This window comes from Drosophila willistoni (assembly GCF_018902025.1).
Source record: "Drosophila willistoni isolate 14030-0811.24 chromosome 2L unlocalized genomic scaffold, UCI_dwil_1.1 Seg196, whole genome shotgun sequence".
Classification (NCBI taxonomy): domain Eukaryota; kingdom Metazoa; phylum Arthropoda; class Insecta; order Diptera; family Drosophilidae; genus Drosophila; species Drosophila willistoni.
In genome coordinates, this window is record NW_025814048.1 from 4,556,010 (window position 1) to 4,573,590 (window position 17,581).

General features: G+C 39.2%; 5 protein-coding genes across 6 annotated transcripts; 3 read left to right on the forward strand and 2 right to left on the reverse strand.

Annotated features, from left to right (window-relative positions):
* Nucleotides 1-314: 314 nt before the first annotated feature.
* LOC6640630 (protein N-terminal glutamine amidohydrolase) lies at nucleotides 315-5,798 on the reverse strand. Its single transcript, XM_002063381.4, has 5 exons — nucleotides 4,815-5,798; nucleotides 982-1,135; nucleotides 771-919; nucleotides 573-697; nucleotides 315-494 (listed from the first exon to the last, which is right to left on the reverse strand). The coding sequence occupies exons 1-5, from the start codon at nucleotides 4,871-4,873 to the stop codon at nucleotides 364-366; spliced, it is 618 nt and encodes a 205-aa protein (XP_002063417.1). The 5' UTR covers nucleotides 4,874-5,798; the 3' UTR covers nucleotides 315-363.
* A 555-nt stretch (nucleotides 5,799-6,353) lies between these two features.
* On the reverse strand, nucleotides 6,354-8,722 carry LOC6640629 (death-associated inhibitor of apoptosis 2). The gene is made up of 3 exons (XM_002063380.4): nucleotides 8,162-8,722; nucleotides 7,113-8,100; nucleotides 6,354-6,993 (listed from the first exon to the last, which is right to left on the reverse strand). Exons 1-3 carry the CDS (start codon nucleotides 8,561-8,563, stop codon nucleotides 6,908-6,910), a joined length of 1,476 nt encoding a protein of 491 aa, XP_002063416.1. The 5' UTR covers nucleotides 8,564-8,722; the 3' UTR covers nucleotides 6,354-6,907.
* A 302-nt stretch (nucleotides 8,723-9,024) lies between these two features.
* On the forward strand, nucleotides 9,025-12,725 carry LOC6640628 (U4/U6.U5 small nuclear ribonucleoprotein 27 kDa protein). The gene is made up of 3 exons (XM_002063379.4): nucleotides 9,025-9,179; nucleotides 9,257-9,518; nucleotides 11,602-12,725. Exons 2-3 carry the CDS (start codon nucleotides 9,334-9,336, stop codon nucleotides 11,951-11,953), a joined length of 537 nt encoding a protein of 178 aa, XP_002063415.1. The 5' UTR covers nucleotides 9,025-9,179; nucleotides 9,257-9,333; the 3' UTR covers nucleotides 11,954-12,725.
* LOC26530087 (eukaryotic translation initiation factor 6) lies at nucleotides 9,790-10,808 on the forward strand. Its single transcript, XM_015178937.3, has one exon. The coding sequence runs from the start codon at nucleotides 10,013-10,015 to the stop codon at nucleotides 10,748-10,750; it is 738 nt and encodes a 245-aa protein (XP_015034423.1). The 5' UTR covers nucleotides 9,790-10,012; the 3' UTR covers nucleotides 10,751-10,808.
* Nucleotides 12,726-13,799: 1,074 nt separating the features above from the next.
* On the forward strand, nucleotides 13,800-17,054 carry LOC6640627 (protein HID1). 2 transcript variants are annotated; one of them, XM_047010136.1, is made up of 3 exons: nucleotides 13,800-13,857; nucleotides 14,135-15,452; nucleotides 15,519-17,054. In XM_047010136.1, the coding sequence occupies exons 2-3, from the start codon at nucleotides 14,180-14,182 to the stop codon at nucleotides 16,814-16,816; spliced, it is 2,571 nt and encodes an 856-aa protein (XP_046866092.1). In that variant the 5' UTR covers nucleotides 13,800-13,857; nucleotides 14,135-14,179; the 3' UTR covers nucleotides 16,817-17,054. The 2 variants fall into 2 exon arrangements, with proteins under 2 accessions (XP_046866092.1, XP_002063414.1); XM_002063378.4 differs by lacking the exon at nucleotides 13,800-13,857 and having other exon boundaries at nucleotides 14,098-15,452.
* The last annotated feature ends 527 nt before the right edge of the window (nucleotides 17,055-17,581 follow it).

Sequence of the window (17,581 nt, forward strand, 5' to 3'; positions counted from 1 at the left end):
TATAATTTGCTTTTTGGTTTTTTAAATATTTTTTCTTTAGAATTGAATTTCTCAAATACAAATGATAATGAAGAGCTGCTAGCATTAGTTAGCTTGATTTCATTCACTTGAATTTTCTTGTTAACCTGAATACAAAAATACATTATCATAAATATATATATATATATTATATATATATGTGTGTGTATTGTATATGTATATATATATATGTATGTATATGTATGCAATTGTTAATTAATTGTCTTTCTTGAAACTAAACTCTGGTATGAGTCTTGGAGCAAGAATACAAAAAATGTTTACAATTTAGAGTTAGCTATTTTCGACAAATGATGATGATGAACCTCGATCCATAGATCATCTACTTTATTTATTGTTTTGCGCCACCATATTAGGTTGTTTGTAGAAGTTGTGCACAAACTCCGATAGACTGTAAACAGCCCCAGGACCCTTGCCGGCGCTCATGCATATAAAATCGCCCAGACAGTGAGTGTTTGCTAATGAAAACAAAAGAAATACAATTGTTTATTAATTTAAACAGATTTTAACGATATGTTAATTGATATTTTAGTTACTATTTGATAGAATAGGTGGATATGAGGGCGGCGGCTTGATCCAGCTGCCATCCGGTCGACGCATATGACGGCGATCCGATGAGAACTCTATGAGATATGTATCTGCGGGTATAACTCTGAAAAATCTATTTATGCAGGAAGAGAGCAACACGGAAAATACGATTAGTTCAGTTTGCTATGAGATCATTTCCAACTCACCTATGATGCTCCGGTCGCAGGGCCAGATCGGAACGGAAAGTCTCTGTGACATATTTATGAAAATATGTGGGAAATGGTAGAGTGGTATCCAGGTCGAATACCAAACATCTATTCGGCAAGGGATTGTGCATGAAGAATACATGATAATCCTATGGAAAATGGAAAATACAATCACAAAAGTAAAAGTTGTGAATACACAAAATAGACTTACCCATATCACAACTTGATCATCGCCACGTCCGGCCTTTTGGCGCCATAGGGGCACAGTTCGTCCTTCGTTGGATACGAAAACGGCATAACACTTGGCTAGTTCTTCGGGTCGCGTTCTCTTGACCTGTTCGCATAGTTTCCAAACGTTCTCCTCGCTAAAATAAAAAAGAAAAACGTACATTAAAATGTGTTGGCTAACTATAAATTCTAATCTTATTTCTTTTCATCCTATAAATTTTAATTGTAAATTTGTATTTCTTTTGAATAACAAACATAGTTTTGCCTATATCACGAAATGTCAAAGTCAAAAAGGAAAACCAAAAGAGGGGGAAATTGGGTGCCGAGTCTCTGACTTGTTTCTTTATATCTTTCAATTTAATCAGCAACAGGCCAGCCAAACCAAGTGTTTAAATTATAATAATCGATTTTGTTAGGCACGCGGCGATGGCGGGTTCCACGAATAAATTCCAATCAATTTCAGTTGCCACACATTGTTGCTTGCATGCATGCTATGCCACCAGAAAGAGGTGGATGCGGAATGGAGTGTTAGTGATTGTGGTGGAAATGGTGGTAGGCAGGTGCATGCCAGTGAAGCATTAAAATCAGGGCAACGCCAGAACAACAACAACAAAAGTAAAAACAATTCGCAATATCAACAGTTACAACAACAACTCAAGTGGCGGCGCGGTCAAAAGTCGTGACTTGACTGGTTATTAATGATGGGTTTTTGGTTGGCCAGAGATTGAACTGGTAGTTGATAACAACACTAGACAACATCAAAATTATGTCAATTCTCAAGTATTAATAATTAGACCTTAAAAAAAGTTGAAAAGCGAGCTACAACTTAAGAAATCCTTTTTGAAAACACCTTATCTATATAGGAGCATATTAGTAAACAGATGTCTTTAATCCTCTAAGCTTAGTGAGTTTTTAATCGATTGTCAAGGAACGGATTTTTCGACTTGGTGTTTAGTTAATATGGGGATTCTGTTGAAAGACTCACTGGAGAGGCAAAAATTATTTAAGAGATTGACATTTTGGGGTAGTTCCGATTTCGCTAGATAAATATAGATAGAAAACATGCTTCAACAACGAGGAATTATCAACAAAAAATCCGTGAAGTTTTTTTAAGACAGAAATCTTAACTAAATACATACAGATATTTATTAAAATCGAGAATTATCAACACATTTTGAGTAAAAAACTTAAGCAAAAATTATAACAATGATTTTTTTCCTAGCGGCATATTGGAAAAAAAGGATACTTTTCTTTGATTGTATTGAAAAAAACTGTTGTTGTTGGTTAGTGTAATCGAAGGTTGTTGGATAATGCCGCATCCTGATGCCGCCTAATGGCCAAATGCCAGAGAATGATAGCTAGTCCCTTTCCTCTAATTCCTACACTTGGCTGTTCACCTTAATGTCCTGTCTGACTCTCACACACACACACACGCACACATACACATGCGCTGTCTGACTGTGTGTGTGAAGAGGCATGGGGTGGAGGGATGGGGAACGAGGGAAGACGCGCGCATTGCAAAAATTCCCTTACTGGAATGAGACGAAGACGACGATGATTATGACGATGTGGATGAGGATGAGGATGACGATGACGATGAATCTGAGAGCAAATGTGAGTGCGCAAGCATTTGGCGTATTAATCAATGAACATGTCCTGCGGGTTGCGGGATAATGTGAAATGTAGGCGCCATTTTTTTCCTTTTTTTCTTTTTTATGACATTTGGAGTCCATTTGCTATTGCTCCTTGGGAGTGGGTGGTTGGGAGGGGGGGAATGAAAAGGAGTGTGGATTGAGGGGCGATTGTGAGAACTTGCTACATGTTGTCGCCGCCATTTTTGCAATTAGCATTTTTAAATATACATATGTATATGTATATATGCATGTCCATGCATATCTGCGTGTGAGTGTACACATATGTATGTATGTATGTGTGTACATAATATTTCGTTTAATTTTCGCTTTGGTTTTTGTTGTTGTTGGTGCTGCTGGTCGTTTGTTTTATAGCCAAAACGCGCCTCTCGCATGCGGCAATAAAAACGTAGCGAACTCTCCATCCATCCAACCCACGACCATCTCACACATACACAAACACACACACACACCGGCACACACATACATGCATACACCCAATTGTTAGCAGACATGACCGTTTGACCTAATTTCTGGAGCTGCGCAGCGGCAAAATCGGAGTCAGAGCCGGAGTGAAGTGAGTAATGAGCGAATTTGAATGCGAAGCAAGGCCCTCCTAAGAGGCGAAGCACGAAAGGACGAAATAAGCACAGGATAAATGAAAATCACCCACAAACATACAACCAACGAACCAACAAACCAACCCACCAACAACAGGCTGTGGGTTGGGATAGCTCTATAGCTATATAGTGTCGGCATTGGCGGTGGCGATGGCGTTGTTGGTGTCGGTGTCGGTAGCGGCTTCCCGCTGTGCTTCAGATCCTGGCAGGAGGCGGAGGAATTTGCTGGGTTGGGTTTGGGTGGGGGAAGCGAATGTTGTTGCCAAAAGAGATAACGCACAAAAATAAAATATACATAATTAAAACAAGAAAATTTTCTATGGTCCTTGTCAGGATCAACTAAGTGAGTGCTAATCATTCACAAGGGCAGTGTCAAAAAGGGTCTAACAAACCAAGTAGTGTAGGCAATACATACATTTATTTGTACATATGTATGTATGTCTGGTAGTATTATCGATCCTTAGCACAAATATACACATTAAAATTATATGTTTATTGTACATTTCTCAGGGGATTAATATGTAAATAAAGAGCCGTGACAATATGCCGATGAGTCAGTTATCTGTCAAATGGGTGCAATGTAACTAGGACTTTAGTATACTTTGGGGAAAAGAATAAATCAGCCTTTTGATATTAATTCCAACTAAATGACGCAATTTTTTATCTACAGTTAATAATGCGAGTCTTCTTTTAGCACAAAGAGAAGGAGACGTTTCCGACCACATATGTATAGTAGGTCAAGTTGATATAGTCAATTCTTACCATTTGTATATCAGCGTTTAAAAAAAAAAAACTTGGTAAAGCAACTTTTTATTGACATAGACGAGTTAAGTTCTTGAATTGGTCAGATCAGACCCCGCCTTATCAATTTTTGTTTTGATCGGACCACTTTCCATGATCAACTCAGTGAAACTTATAAACCCAAGTTTTAATTAAATCAGATAAATATAATTTTCTTGAATGGTCAATATTAGTTAATTACTTGCAAACTAAACTTTTTTGATATTACTTTTCAAATAAATGGAGATTAAAAACTATGAAATTTATGAATTATAAAACAAAAGACGGTACATATTAGCTTTAATATCCTTTAAAACTTGTGGATAAATCGAAATTTATGATAAAATATTGGTCTATAATAAAATATACCGAAATTATTTTTGAAACTTTAGATAAAATAAATTAATTAAGAGTACTTTTAGATGTATATTATAAATACAAATTTTAACCCCACCAAACATGATTAAGTCACTCTAGACATTCCCAGTCGCCTTCTCAGCTCAGCGCACAAGAAATACAAAATTCTTGACATGAACTACCCCTCCTCGACCTGCTGGTTGCACCACACTCTTTGGGATTATCTTTGTGTTAATATTCCCGCACGTCATGCCGTGTAAATGATTTTGTGTAATGAAAAAGTTTTGTTGTATATTCTTTGCCTCTGCTTCGGCCTCTGCCTCTCTCTGTTCTCTGTTCTATTCCTCTGTCATCTGTTCGCATTGTTGGTGGCTGTTTTGGTATAGCCTTTGGGCTAGGACGCGCGTTCTGTCTTTTAGGCTACTCACCAGTAACAGGACACATAGGAGCAATCCGCTATTTTGGGGAACAAAAAGTCTGTGGTCATCTTGATGCTTGCGCTTGGGCTTGGAGGGTGTTTCTACTTTGGGTTGGGATGATGTTGCACTTGTGAGACTCTTGTCACTTGGTTAGGTTATATGCAGATGCCATTCACTGCATAACGGAGAGGGGGGAAGAGGCGGCGGCGGTACTGCTGCTGATGATGATAATAATGATGATGCTCAGAGCCTGTATCTATATCTATGGGCTTTTGGGTGACAACGTTGGCCTATGCCTATGCCTATGCCTGGCATTGAATGCAAGTTGCTGCTTACTCCTGGGATGGCCTCTCCATCTCCTTAGCGGCATTCCATAATGTCCGGATGCTTGACAGCAATGGCGAAAATTGTTGACAGCCCCACTGAGGCGAATGGCGGTAATGGGCAGGAGTTGAAGATTGCTAAACGGGACGATGTGCGGGAGAAGTGTGGAGGAGAATAGGTTTGTTTTTATATTCCTATTTGATTTTGTGCTGCTGTTGTTGCTGCTGCTGCTTCTTCGGTTTCCAGGATGCTGCTGATGCTGCACACATACACAATCACAGGATACACACTCACACTAACACAAACGCGCATATAACGAACTGAATTGTCGTACCGTAATTTTCCGTTTTTTTCTCTTTACTTTTTTGCAACTTATTCTTCTTAACTTTTCTTTATTTGCGTATATTTTTGTTATATTTCGTTAATCATTTAAATTGTGATCTATTTCTTTACGTAGTAAATTTGGTTATGCATCACTAAAATTTCTCTTTTATCTTTTACTTCAGCTTTCGAATAAAATACCTCGGATAATTAAACTTTTGCTCCGCTTTCTTTGATTTTTGATGTGTGTTTACTTTTGCCGTTGCACAGACAGGACCTCTTTCCTTTCCTCCTGTCCTGTATGTGTGTCCGCTTTTCGCTTTAGATTTCCACGCTTTTGCCATTTCGTGGAATGCCACTAGGGCTGGACCGATAATCCGATATTTGCATAAAATAATAAATGCGCCCTTTTACTTTTAATTGCTAAAACGACTGCTATAATTATTGCAAAGTTAATAGTTTTTGAATTTATCAAGTCGTTTGCTTAACTCGTGGAGCTTTTTTTGAATTTCAAATTTAACATTCAACATGTCATATATAGGTCTGACAAAGTCAATGATAATTTCTTTGATTCAGGCTAAAAACTTATTAATTAAAAAGTGTCTGAAAATGTTTTTTTTCAAATGTAATAGGCGTCCTGTTGCATTTTTTATATAATATTATTTCCTTTGTATTGTGACGATAGTTCTCTAATATCACACATCTCTAGCCCGTGTGGGCAACACTTGCTTGCGCTTTCCCGGCAGTGTGAAACAACGATTGAATTCGCAACACATTAACAGCACTGGTTTAAATTTTCTTTTCAAATTGTGTTGCATAGCAATTTGGGTAAACTTTAACGATTCCTTCAAATTGTTCAAGGATTCTAAAATAACAAAAGCAAACACTTTATTATATGGTAAATTTAGTTTAACATTTATATATTTTAGTAATTTGGATTTTGTGTACATTTCATACTATCAGCGGCATTATAAACAGTGTCAACAAAACTTTTTCTTAAATAGTAGGTACAATGACAAGGAAAATAGATCTATGACAAGGTCGCAGGCTTTGAAACTATTCGAATCGAGACGTTTTCAGTTATATATGCATGATCAACATTTTAAAAGCAAAACAAATATAAGCAACGAATTTAAACTTTAACATATTTGAGATAACAGACAAGAGCTCTTAGCAATATAGATATGTAATTACTATAAACGAAAAAAAAAAAACAATTAATAGGTGCCACATAATAACCCATATCTCTAATTATCTCGATCGCCCATTACCTTAGTCGTAGTTACACAAGTACTTAGTAGACAAAATTCATAAGGAGTATATTCCATTTTTGGGTGCATCAAGCATTGCTTGTGATGTGATAGAGGTCGAGTCCATAAATCGATGCAATGGAATATGCGTAGGTTGTAAAAATCTTTTTCTAAAGCTAGCTATAATGTTGCTCCAAAAGTTCAGGTTTACGGTAGAAACGCTCGAACATATCCTTTAATAGGGGTACGGCATAAAGGGCACTCCACCACACGAGCACACTGATTGCAGGTGACTAAAGCGACAAAAATGATCAAATTTAGTTACAAACAGGTTATAATTATTTTATCCAACTTTGATAAGATATTGCAGATACGAACTGTATAGATCATGTAGATATTGTAGATAACTTACCCAAATGACCACAGGGTAGAAATACCACTGCCACCTCATTGTCCAAGCAGACCTTACACAAGCGAGCATCTTTCAGTTGGCGATTCTCCTCCTCCAAGGACAGACTGTTTCCATTGGTAGTGGCTTGCTGTTCAGTTGGCTCTTTCTTTTCCTTTTTGATATTCTGCTGTTGCGCTGCTGCCTTGCTGGTGGTGGGTACCGGAATGGAATCTGCAACCAACATTGGCGCCGATGGCTCGGGTGTGGCAGAGGGCTGTAGAGCTTGTGCCAAAGGCTCTGTCATTTCTAGTGCAGTTCCATTACCACCAGCCTCATCGAATATCGCCTGGAGTAGATCTTCTAAAGTGTCAAAGGGACTGCCCGAATCGCATACTCTACGTTGTATGGCATTTCGCACCACTCCCCCATCGATACCAAGTGCTACTGCTTCCTTAGCTGGATTCGCAACCATTAGAGTGTCCATCTGACTGACAGCAGGCGGGTTGATTACTTCGTGTACAAAGTTCGGACCCTTGGCCAAGAGAAGAAACTGACATTTTGGTGACCATTTGGCATGCTCGTGCCACGGCTCGTCCTCTTTTTCCCAGGATCTTAGGCCAATGTCACAATGAAAGCATCGCACCTGGTCGTCAATGTTCTGGTAGAAGAGTCCTGCTAGAGCCAAACCCTCAGGCGCTTGTATATTTGAAATTGGCCAATTATCGAATGTTTTTAATCGAGCCTCTAAGGTATCATATTTAGGACGTTGTGGTCGACTTCTAGGTTGTATACCCAACTCATTCAAGTCCTTGCCAGCGGCAAACTCGATAAGTGGTCCCATCTGTACACGCGGGCAGTCGGGGAATAAACGGCGATGCTCATCGAAAGCATTGTCATTTTTCTCCCACATGGATATTACACCGCGGCACCACACGCACTTCACATGATCCAGGTGATTTAAATAATAAAATCCCGCCCTGGCCAAGGATTGGGGTGTAATGTTGGGATTCTATAAGTAAGATACGTTCTATGAAATTAGATTGCAGACATTGCAACTGAGAACTACTTACTGGCCAATTCGTGAATGTATCTAATCGATTTTTTTCCACAAGTAAATCGGGTTGGCCTAAAGTTTGCTCTTCTTGCTGTCTGTTACCTCCTCCATCGACGATGCTATTGCCTTCCGTATCATTGCACTGGCCGGTCCTGGCTATGGGCACATTCCCACAATGATTCGGCGCCAAAACCATCGAGCAGATGGGAGAGACAATTGCATGTCGCGTTGCCACCTGATCACCGTATTCCCACTGATCGATTCGAACATGACACCAATTACATTCCACCTCCAGCCAATTCCCTGTGGCAAAAAATCCATTTGCTACCAAATCCCTCACTGTGACGGGAGCATTTGATGGCCATTCTGTAAATGTAGCCAGGCGCTCACTTTCTAGCTCCATGTGACGCTCCGTCATGGTTGCTGGCTTTTCGTATTTTTTCTCCTACTCAAAAAATGATGTAATTTCAAATTCTGAATCGAGTTCAACAACAGCAAAATAATAATATTTGTCACAAATCCATTCACAAGTTTACACATACATATACAGCAGAGCGAATTACATTTCTATGCTTTGCGATAGTTTATCGATACCAGAATAACTAGAGATGACATGAGATAACTTTTTCAACCTACCCAACACTGTCGGAGTTCGACTCCTTTGCTCGAGTTGGACTCTTTTCACGATTTTTACTCTTTTGTTCCAAGTTGGGGACTCTTTTGCATGAACTGCACTCTTTTGTTGCATGTTGGATGCTTCCATCGAGTTGCGACCACCCTTGCAACTCGATATATCGACATCGAAAAATTCCCATAGACTTATCGCACTCCATCGGTTCCATCGATAATATCGATGGTGCCATCGATGTCCTCACAGCTGGCCATAAACAGTTATTTTATATTTACAGCGGCGGCGTCGCGGTTGTGTGGAACGCGCGTTTCGGTTTTTCTATTTAGTTTTTAAGTGTTGCGTGTTTATTCTAACAAATGCCGGCGTGTCGACCAACTTAAGTTAGACACTGCACAGAGCAACGGTGAGACATGGAATTTGCAACTAAATTGCGATGAAAGAGGCTTCTAAAGTAAATCTTTCTCTCTACCCCCCGTTTAGGCATTTTGTATGGAATTTTTGTAAACGTTTACAACTTAACTACTTTAATATATATATAAGAAAATATACAAACGAATATGGGTCGCAGTCGAAGTCCCGCCTCCCCGGCCCACAGAAGACGCGAAAAGGAGCGAACAGAGAGAAAGAAACGGCGCGAACGCCGCTCCAGAGAACGAGCCATCGGTGGAACAAGCGGCACACGTCGGGATCGGGAGAGGGACAGGAGTCGAAGCCGGGACAGAAACCGTGGACGGCGTTCTAGGTGAATAACAAAGTGTAGTGTACCAAAAACGACGCTAAGTATAAAATGTACTACTTAAACATTTTTAACTATATATCCTTGACGCCCCTTTTGTCACCTTTGAACCTGGTTTAAGCAAAACGGTCCCCAAACCTAGCTAGCTTATAATTGTAATGGGTAAAAATGAATTTGATAAAAGTAAACCAAGTTTTTAGGCGCTAACTAACACTTGCTAACTAACATTCTTTACAACACTGGTGCTATGTATGTGTGTGTGTGTGTGTGTGTGAGCTTTTTTGACACTTCGCTCTCTCATTTCGGCATCGCTTTACCCGCCTCGCAAATTACCACGTGAAGTGAAATTTGAAGAATTTCATCACAAAATACAACATATTCCACACATAAATTCCAAAGGAAGGCGCATCTCAGCTATAGTTCTGCTGAGGCATCGTCGCAGTTAAAGAAGAAAAAGAAAAAACTTGAAGAAGTCACCGAATTATTTGAGACACACAAACATGGCGTTGCGCGTGCAATTTGAGAATAACGACGACATTGGCGTCTTTACCAAACTGACAAACACATATTGTCTCGTTGCCATTGGCGGCTCCGAGACCTTCTACAGTGCCTTTGAGGCTGAGCTGGCGGAGACCATACCCGTGGTGCATGCAAATATCGGTGGATGCCGAATTATTGGACGGCTCACCGTGGGCAATCGAAATGGCCTTTTAGTGCCCAATTCTACCACAGATGAGGAACTGCAGCATTTGCGTAATACCCTCCCGGATGCTGTGAAAATACAACGTGTCGAGGAGCGTCTCTCGGCTCTGGGCAATGTAATTGCTTGCAATGATTATGTGGCTCTGGTTCATCCAGATTTGGATAAGGAAACGGAGGAAATCATCGGCGATGTACTCAATGTGGAGGTATTTCGCCAGACTATTGCCGACAATACGTTGGTCGGCTCCTATACAGTTCTCAGCAATCAGGGTGGCATGGTCCATCCCAAGACGAGCATACAGGATCAGGATGAGTTGTCATCTCTTCTGCAAGTGCCCCTTGTAGCGGGTACCGTGAATCGAGGCAGTGAGGTTCTTGCAGCCGGCATGGTGGTCAACGACTGGATATCGTTTGTCGGCATGAATACCACAGCCACCGAGATATCTGTGATTGAGAGCGTCTTTAAGCTAAATCAAGCCCAGCCGGCCACAGTGACCACAAAACTGCGTGCCGCCCTTATCGAGGACATGTCCTAAGACTCTGTTTCTGTTTAATTTTTATAGAATCAAATAAATATGTCATTTAAGAGCGAAATACAACAAATTAAATTTAATTACCCAACACAAACTTACACACACACACACACACAATATATATTTATGAATTTTAAAATTACAAACATTTCATTGAATGATGAGTAATATTTGTTTCCAAACAATTTGGCTAATCAGAATGCAGATAGTTTAAAGATAAGTCATTTAATGGTCATATAGATAAGAATAGGGCTGATCCACGTTTTTAAAGGGTAGTCGGAACATTTTTATTCAAATATTCAAAAACCCCAATATTAAAGTTTCAATTTCAAATATTTGTCCTAGTAAGCTTGTAAAAGCGAGCTTTTAGTTATGTTCTTCTGAATTTTAATATTAATTCATAATGTCTGATAAAGATATCAAATTTTTGTGATGCAAATACATAGATTGTTTTTATTACTTTGATATTAATTATTAAGCAGTATAAAAATAGAATTCAAAAAAAGTTTGAAGTTTAGTAAGAAATTCCATTTTTGAACAAAACATAATGTTTAAATAACATGGGACCAATATTCATTCAGTGTTTTTCAAAATTGATTTCAGTTTAAAATTCATTCTTGTTCTTAGCACACAAAAATCAAAAACTGGTTGCTGTCTGTCTGTTATCATTTTAGTCCTTGGGCTTCCCTTGTTGTCGCATCAGAAGAGGTGTCACATTTCCTTAATTAAATCTTTAAATTTGGCCCCTTTTAAAATCTGCCCTAGATCCTGTGGCATATAATTTGATTTCGTTTTGTTATTTGATTTGTCATTCAAATGCAATCAACTTTTCTCTTCATTAATGTCATTCACAGATCTCGCTCACGACCAGGAACAACTGGAGGTGCTGGTGGAAGTGGTGCTGGTGGCAGCTCCTCAAGTTCTGGACCCTCAACTTCGAGGCGAGCCACACGTAACAATGCATCGGGTGGTGCAGCTGCTAGTTCTGAGGATCGTCCGCACATTAATGAGGCTGATCTGGAGGGTAAATCGCCGGAAGAGGTTGAGATGCTGAAGACAATGGGTTTCTGTACGTTCGACACGACAAAGAACAAAAAAGTCGAGGGTAACAATGTCGGAGAAGTGCATGTAATCCTTAAACGAAAATATCGCCAGTATATGAATCGTAAGGGTGGCTTTAACCGGCCGCTTGATTTTGTGGCCTAGCAGCAGCAGTGCCAGCAGTTTCCTGCAACAACTGCAATTGCCACTGCAACTGCACACACACAGCATCATCAACAACAACAACAACTACAACTAGTTTGCTACGTTTTTTTTCCAAGTTGCTTGCAGCCGCGACGCATCCTTGCCATGTGGCGGGCATCAAGGCAACTTAACAAACCTGCAATTTTATGCAATAGACCGGTTTACAAAATTTACAAATTTGCCAAAACCCAAAATTTCCCATCATCCACACACACAGATATACCTCATATAAAGTTATTTAGTAGTTTAAGCCAACAACAAACAAAAAAAAACGAAAGTGCGTTAACAAATGTCATTGAAATCGTACAATTTACCGATCAATGGTCGATTGACGATCAAATTTCACTGATTTCAATTGCATTTGGTCCCCACATCGCCTAATAATCCCCCAAACACCAAACCGAACCGAACTTCCCCCAAAAAAAACGCACTCTCAATTGCTTTTTAAATATTTAAAGTAATTACAAAATGGTTTTCGTTGACGAATTAACTGCCTAAAAAACAAACAAACAAACTAAATTCAAAATTTCCACAGACAATTACTTAAAGTATTTAAAAAAACATACATACACAACCAAACTCCTTCTCCCCATCAAGATCCTTTTTCCTTTTCCAAATCTCCTTGATCCTTAAAAGCCCACAAATATCCTCCATACGCTGCAATAGTACAACTTTTTACAACCAATCAAATATATATCAAATATATATTTTATATATATAGAAAAATTAATTATACACACACACACACACCGCAAGTACCTTACTCCCCCATACACACACTCACCCCCGACCCCACAGAACCATAGCAATTTGTTGAAAATTTGTTATAAAACAATACAAATATTTATATAACATTTTTTTTTTTGTTTGTTCAACAAATGAACACAGTTAATTCACTTAAATGAAATCATCAAAATTTTTATTTTTATATTCTCATAACTTTTAATAATTATTGTCATTATTAATCAGTTAATATATATTTTTTTCTACTTCTGCAATAGTTAAAAACTTTTTGGTTCTCATTATAAACAAATGTAAAATTCAATCAGATTTGGCCAAACAACATACACACACACACACTTAGTAACTATTACAACTTATCAATAAAACAAAGAAAATTGCAGGGATTTTTTCATAATTTAAGAATTTATAACAATTACAACCACAACACAACTAAACGAAATTTGTATGAAAATAAATGAAATGAAAAAAGACAATTATTTTATCTTTATCTTTTGGAAAGGGTTCGAACTTTTATGACTATATTAAACAATTTTTGAATTAATGATTCACCTTACTGATTTCTGATACTGGAAATATTATGTTGACTGGATTATTCAGATACATATTTATATACCTATACGCGATATATATACAGACAAAAATCAGTTTAAAAAACTGTTAACAATGATAACAAATGGATGTCCCACATACGGAATGTGGCCAAAAGCCGGGCGTCTTCCTTATAAATGTAAGTAAATCGCTTTATTTATTTTAATGGATTATTTAAGTATCCTTTAATAGGGATCTTAGAGCCAGCTCATTAAATGTAAAGAAAAATAGTGTTCTTTATATGTGGAAATACGATTTATTACAACTATTACTACTTAAATATTAGAACATGGTATAAAATTGCATAATATAATAGTTGTATGCCAGCGTAAAAGAGAACTTTTAACAACCTTTGAACTTAGTTTGTAAATATTGCTATTCATAAAATGAAATTCGTTATATTAAATTTGAAAAAAGAAATTTTGTAAACAGTGACATTTAACTGTGATTTTCTCATGTTTCGCTCAGTGTGCACAGTGTGGCCAGCTCAGCATTTTTGATTTGCAAAGCTGACTTGATTTTTCTCTTTTGACGTGCGTGGGTGTTTTTATCAATCCATATTTTTGTAAATTTATTAATCTTTGGTGGTTTTTTATATAAAATGCGATAAAAAACTTTATTTAACTCGTTATATACGCTCGTCAGCACCAAGAGTGATGATTTGCTTGCGCGGGGAAGGGGGACAATGTCGACAGCTGTCGTAGCTGTTAATGTTGTTGTTGTTGTGGACAAATGGGGAAAAAAACAAAAATTTCTCCAACTCTCAGTAAACAAATAAATAATGTGAGATTTGCATTCATTCCATTTCAGACCCTACACACTCGTCACGCGGCAGACTGAGATTTTGGCACAAATATGGGAAATACGGACTCGAAATTAAATTTTCGTAAGGCAATTGTCCAGCTGACGCAGAAGAATCAGAAAGTTGATCCAAACGATGAGCAATTCTGGGAGCAATTTTGGCAAGGACATCAGACGACTATGGAGGATGTATTTGCCCTGGTTACGTCCAATGAGATACGCCAGATAAGGAACGAGAATCCAGCAAATTTGGCTACATTATGCTACAAGGCAGTGGAAAAACTGGCCCAAGCGGTGGACAGTAGCTGTCGCACCCAAACAGAGCAGCAATCTGTCCTGAACTGTGTCCGGCTATTGACACGTTGTTTACCTTACATTTTCGAGGATGAGAAGTGGCGAGAATTCTTTTGGAGTAGCCTGCCCTCGACACAGGAGAAAACTATGCCATTGGCTCAATCTTTGTTGAATGCCATTTGCGATTTACTTTTCTGTCCCGATTTCACGGTCACATCGTCGACAAGACGAGCGGGTCCCGAGAAGGCCGAAGAGCTGGCTAATTTAGATAGCTGTGAGTATATTTGGGAAGCTGGAGTGGGATTTGCTCAGTCGCCACCAAAGAATGCCCAGATGGAACGACGGCGAACGGAGTTGTTGAAGCTGCTGCTCACCTGCTTCTCGGAGCCGATGTATCGATCACCGCAACAGTCGGAGGAGCCAAATAAGTGGATTGCCTATTTTACCTCTGCCGACAATCGCCATGCTCTGCCCCTGTTCACCTCGTTTCTGAACACAGTGTGCTCCTATGACCCAGTTGGGTTTGGTGTTCCCTACAATCATCTGATCTTTGTGGACACCACCGAACCCCTGGTGGAGGCTTGTTTGCAGCTTCTCATAGTGACTTTGGATCATGACATGGTGATGCATCAGCAACAGCAACAGCAATTGCTGCTCAATCAATCTCAATCTGGTTTGGCCTCCTATGAAGAGGCAAATTGTGGTGACAATTTATTCATTAACTATTTGTCCCGTGTCCATCGTGATGAAGATTTTCATTTTGTTCTCAAGGGTATTACCCGCCTGCTCAATAATCCACTCGTTCAGAATTATTTGCCCAATTCGACGAAGCGTCTGCATTGCCATCAGGAGTTGCTGATTTTGTTCTGGAAGATATGCGACTACAATAAAAAGTTTTTATATTTTGTTCTTAAGAGTTCCGATGTCTTGGATATACTCATACCGATCCTGTATCATTTAAACTATTCGCGAGCGGATCAATCACGCGTCGGACTAATGCATATTGGGGTTTTTATACTCTTGCTGCTGTCGGGTAAGTTCATTGTAATGCAATCCCAGGATAAATCCATATGAATACTCTTGATACATTTTTTTTCAGGCGAACGGAACTTTGGTGTGCGATTGAATAAGGCTTACTCGGCCACTATTCCCATGGATATTCCAGTTTTCACTGGCACCCATGCAGATCTACTAATTACGGTTTTCCATAAGATTATAGCCACGGGTCATCAACGTTTGCAGCCACTTTTCGATTGTCTCCTAACCATATTGGTGAATGTGTCGCCCTATTTGAAGACTTTGTCCATGGTGGCGAGTGTTAAGCTATTGCATCTATTGGAAGCTTTTAGCACTCCATGGTTTCTGCTCTCCGCCCCTAGTAATCATCATTTGGTCTTCTTTCTATTGGAGATCTTCAACAACATCATTCAATATCAGTTTGATGGCAACTCGAATCTAGTCTATACCATAATACGGAAAAGGCATGTATTCCATGCCATGGCCAATCTGCCCACAGATATGGCTGGCATTGCAAAGTGCTTGAGTGGCAGAAAAACTGGAGGAAAGTTTAATTTACCACGTGTGCCGCAACGCAAATTGGCAGCATCAAATTCGTATTCGTCCCAGGAGTTACCCTCTGCTCAGGTGCCGGATGAATACGCCGAAGAAGACGATCAAGAAGAACAGGAAGAAGATGATTTCGAAGGCGAAGATGAGGAGGCTAAGGCTGAAGAGGATTTTGAGTCGAAAACCGATATTGACAGGGTAACGCCGCAATTACCGGTGGCGGCAGTAGAGGTGCCCACAGCCCAACCAGCTGAGCCTGGGACCTTGAAGACCTCTTTACTGGACACGCCCGGCATTGGACAGATGACAGAAAGGGAACAGGCCCATCCCACTGACAAAGAAGAGCCACTGGCAACAGATGTGGTGCCCTATGAGAAGTCGCCGACACCAGAGCCAAACAAAAGTGGACGCAAATCTACATCACCAACTGATCAAACGCGTCTCTCGGTGTCCCATCGAGCCAGTATACGCATGGTACCCGGCGATGGGGATCGCTGGACACCAACTCCCGAATGGATTGTGTCCTGGCGTTCAAAACTCCCACTGCAGACAATAATGCGACTGCTGCAGGTACTTGTGCCGCAGGTGGAGAAAATTTGCATCGATAAGGGCTTGACTGATGAATCAGAAATTTTGAAATTCCTACAACATGGCACACTGGTTGGACTTTTGCCTGTGCCCCATCCCATTTTGATAAGGAAATATCAGGCCAATGCCGGCACAACCGCCTGGTTCCGCACCTACATTTGGGGCGTAATCTATTTACGAAATGTAGAGCCAGCTATTTGGTATGACACCGAGGTGAAGCTTTTTGAGATTCAACGTGTTTAAGTCTAGTAAGTGGTCACAAACCAGCAACAACAACGTAGTCCAAAACGCTTTCGGCATTTAATTTGTAGTTAATTTATTTAGTGTATATTTCATTACATTCATTCCAAAAGTCTTTGTATGTAAAACCCAAACAAGAGAAACGTATCCATCTTTATAGACCCTTTTTCCATATGTTAGCTTATCGATCTATGCGTAATCAAGAAGGAGAGAATGGGTGTAGCTGAACCCCAAGAAACGAGCCCTTTTATCAGTTATGGTTCTTTTTTTTTGTTCTTTGTATTTTAATTTGGACAGATTCCGTTATCGGGCTTTTAGCGTTTGCTTTTAATTGCTTTCCCATAATTACCTGTAGTTGTTGCTGTTGTTCTCGAGTCTCTCTCGCTCTCTCTCTGTCGCCCTTTTTACTTAATTTAATTAAGTTTAAACGTTATGTGGTTAAGTGTAAAGTGTAGTTTTTATTAATTTATGTATTGTTCCTTGTGCCGTTTTGTGTAGATGGGCAGACAAAAGCCAGGTAATTGTAGCCTAAATCCCAATTTATTTTTCGATTCTTTATTATGCTTTATGACTTTTGTCTGTTCAATTGAATGATTAATGTAAATTTCATATTTATGTATTGTTTAACACCCACAAAAACAACAGCAACAACGTTTTAATTATAATAGTTTTTTTTAACAAAAACCAAAAAGAAGCTTCAGCTTTATTTATTTGTGTAATAAAAATATTTTATAACCATAATATTTCGATATTTTATTCGGGAAAATG

Excerpts from the sequence above, each read along its gene's own strand:
- LOC6640630 (XM_002063381.4), bottom strand. The coding sequence starts at position 4,873 with ATGACCACAGACTTTTTGTTCCCCAAAATAGCGGATTGCTCCTATGTG. Across the intron at positions 1,136-4,814 it reads TCCTATGTGTCCTGTTACTG|CGAGGAGAACGTTTGGAAAC; the intron begins GTGAGTAGCCTA and ends TTTTTATTTTAG. Across the intron at positions 495-572 it reads TCCACCTATTCTATCAAATA|CAAACACTCACTGTCTGGGC; the intron begins GTAACTAAAATA and ends TGTTTTCATTAG.
- LOC6640629 (XM_002063380.4), bottom strand. The coding sequence starts at position 8,563 with ATGACGGAGCGTCACATGGAGCTAGAAAGTGAGCGCCTGGCTACATTT. Across the intron at positions 8,101-8,161 it reads ATACATTCACGAATTGGCCA|AATCCCAACATTACACCCCA; the intron begins GTAAGTAGTTCT and ends TCTTACTTATAG. Across the intron at positions 6,994-7,112 it reads TCTACCCTGTGGTCATTTGG|TCACCTGCAATCAGTGTGCT; the intron begins GTAAGTTATCTA and ends TTGTCGCTTTAG.
- LOC6640628 (XM_002063379.4), top strand. The coding sequence starts at position 9,334 with ATGGGTCGCAGTCGAAGTCCCGCCTCCCCGGCCCACAGAAGACGCGAA. Across the intron at positions 9,519-11,601 it reads AACCGTGGACGGCGTTCTAG|ATCTCGCTCACGACCAGGAA; the intron begins GTGAATAACAAA and ends TGTCATTCACAG.
- LOC26530087 (XM_015178937.3), top strand. The coding sequence starts at position 10,013 with ATGGCGTTGCGCGTGCAATTTGAGAATAACGACGACATTGGCGTCTTT.
- LOC6640627 (XM_047010136.1), top strand. The coding sequence starts at position 14,180 with ATGGGAAATACGGACTCGAAATTAAATTTTCGTAAGGCAATTGTCCAG. Across the intron at positions 15,453-15,518 it reads TATACTCTTGCTGCTGTCGG|GCGAACGGAACTTTGGTGTG; the intron begins GTAAGTTCATTG and ends ATTTTTTTTCAG.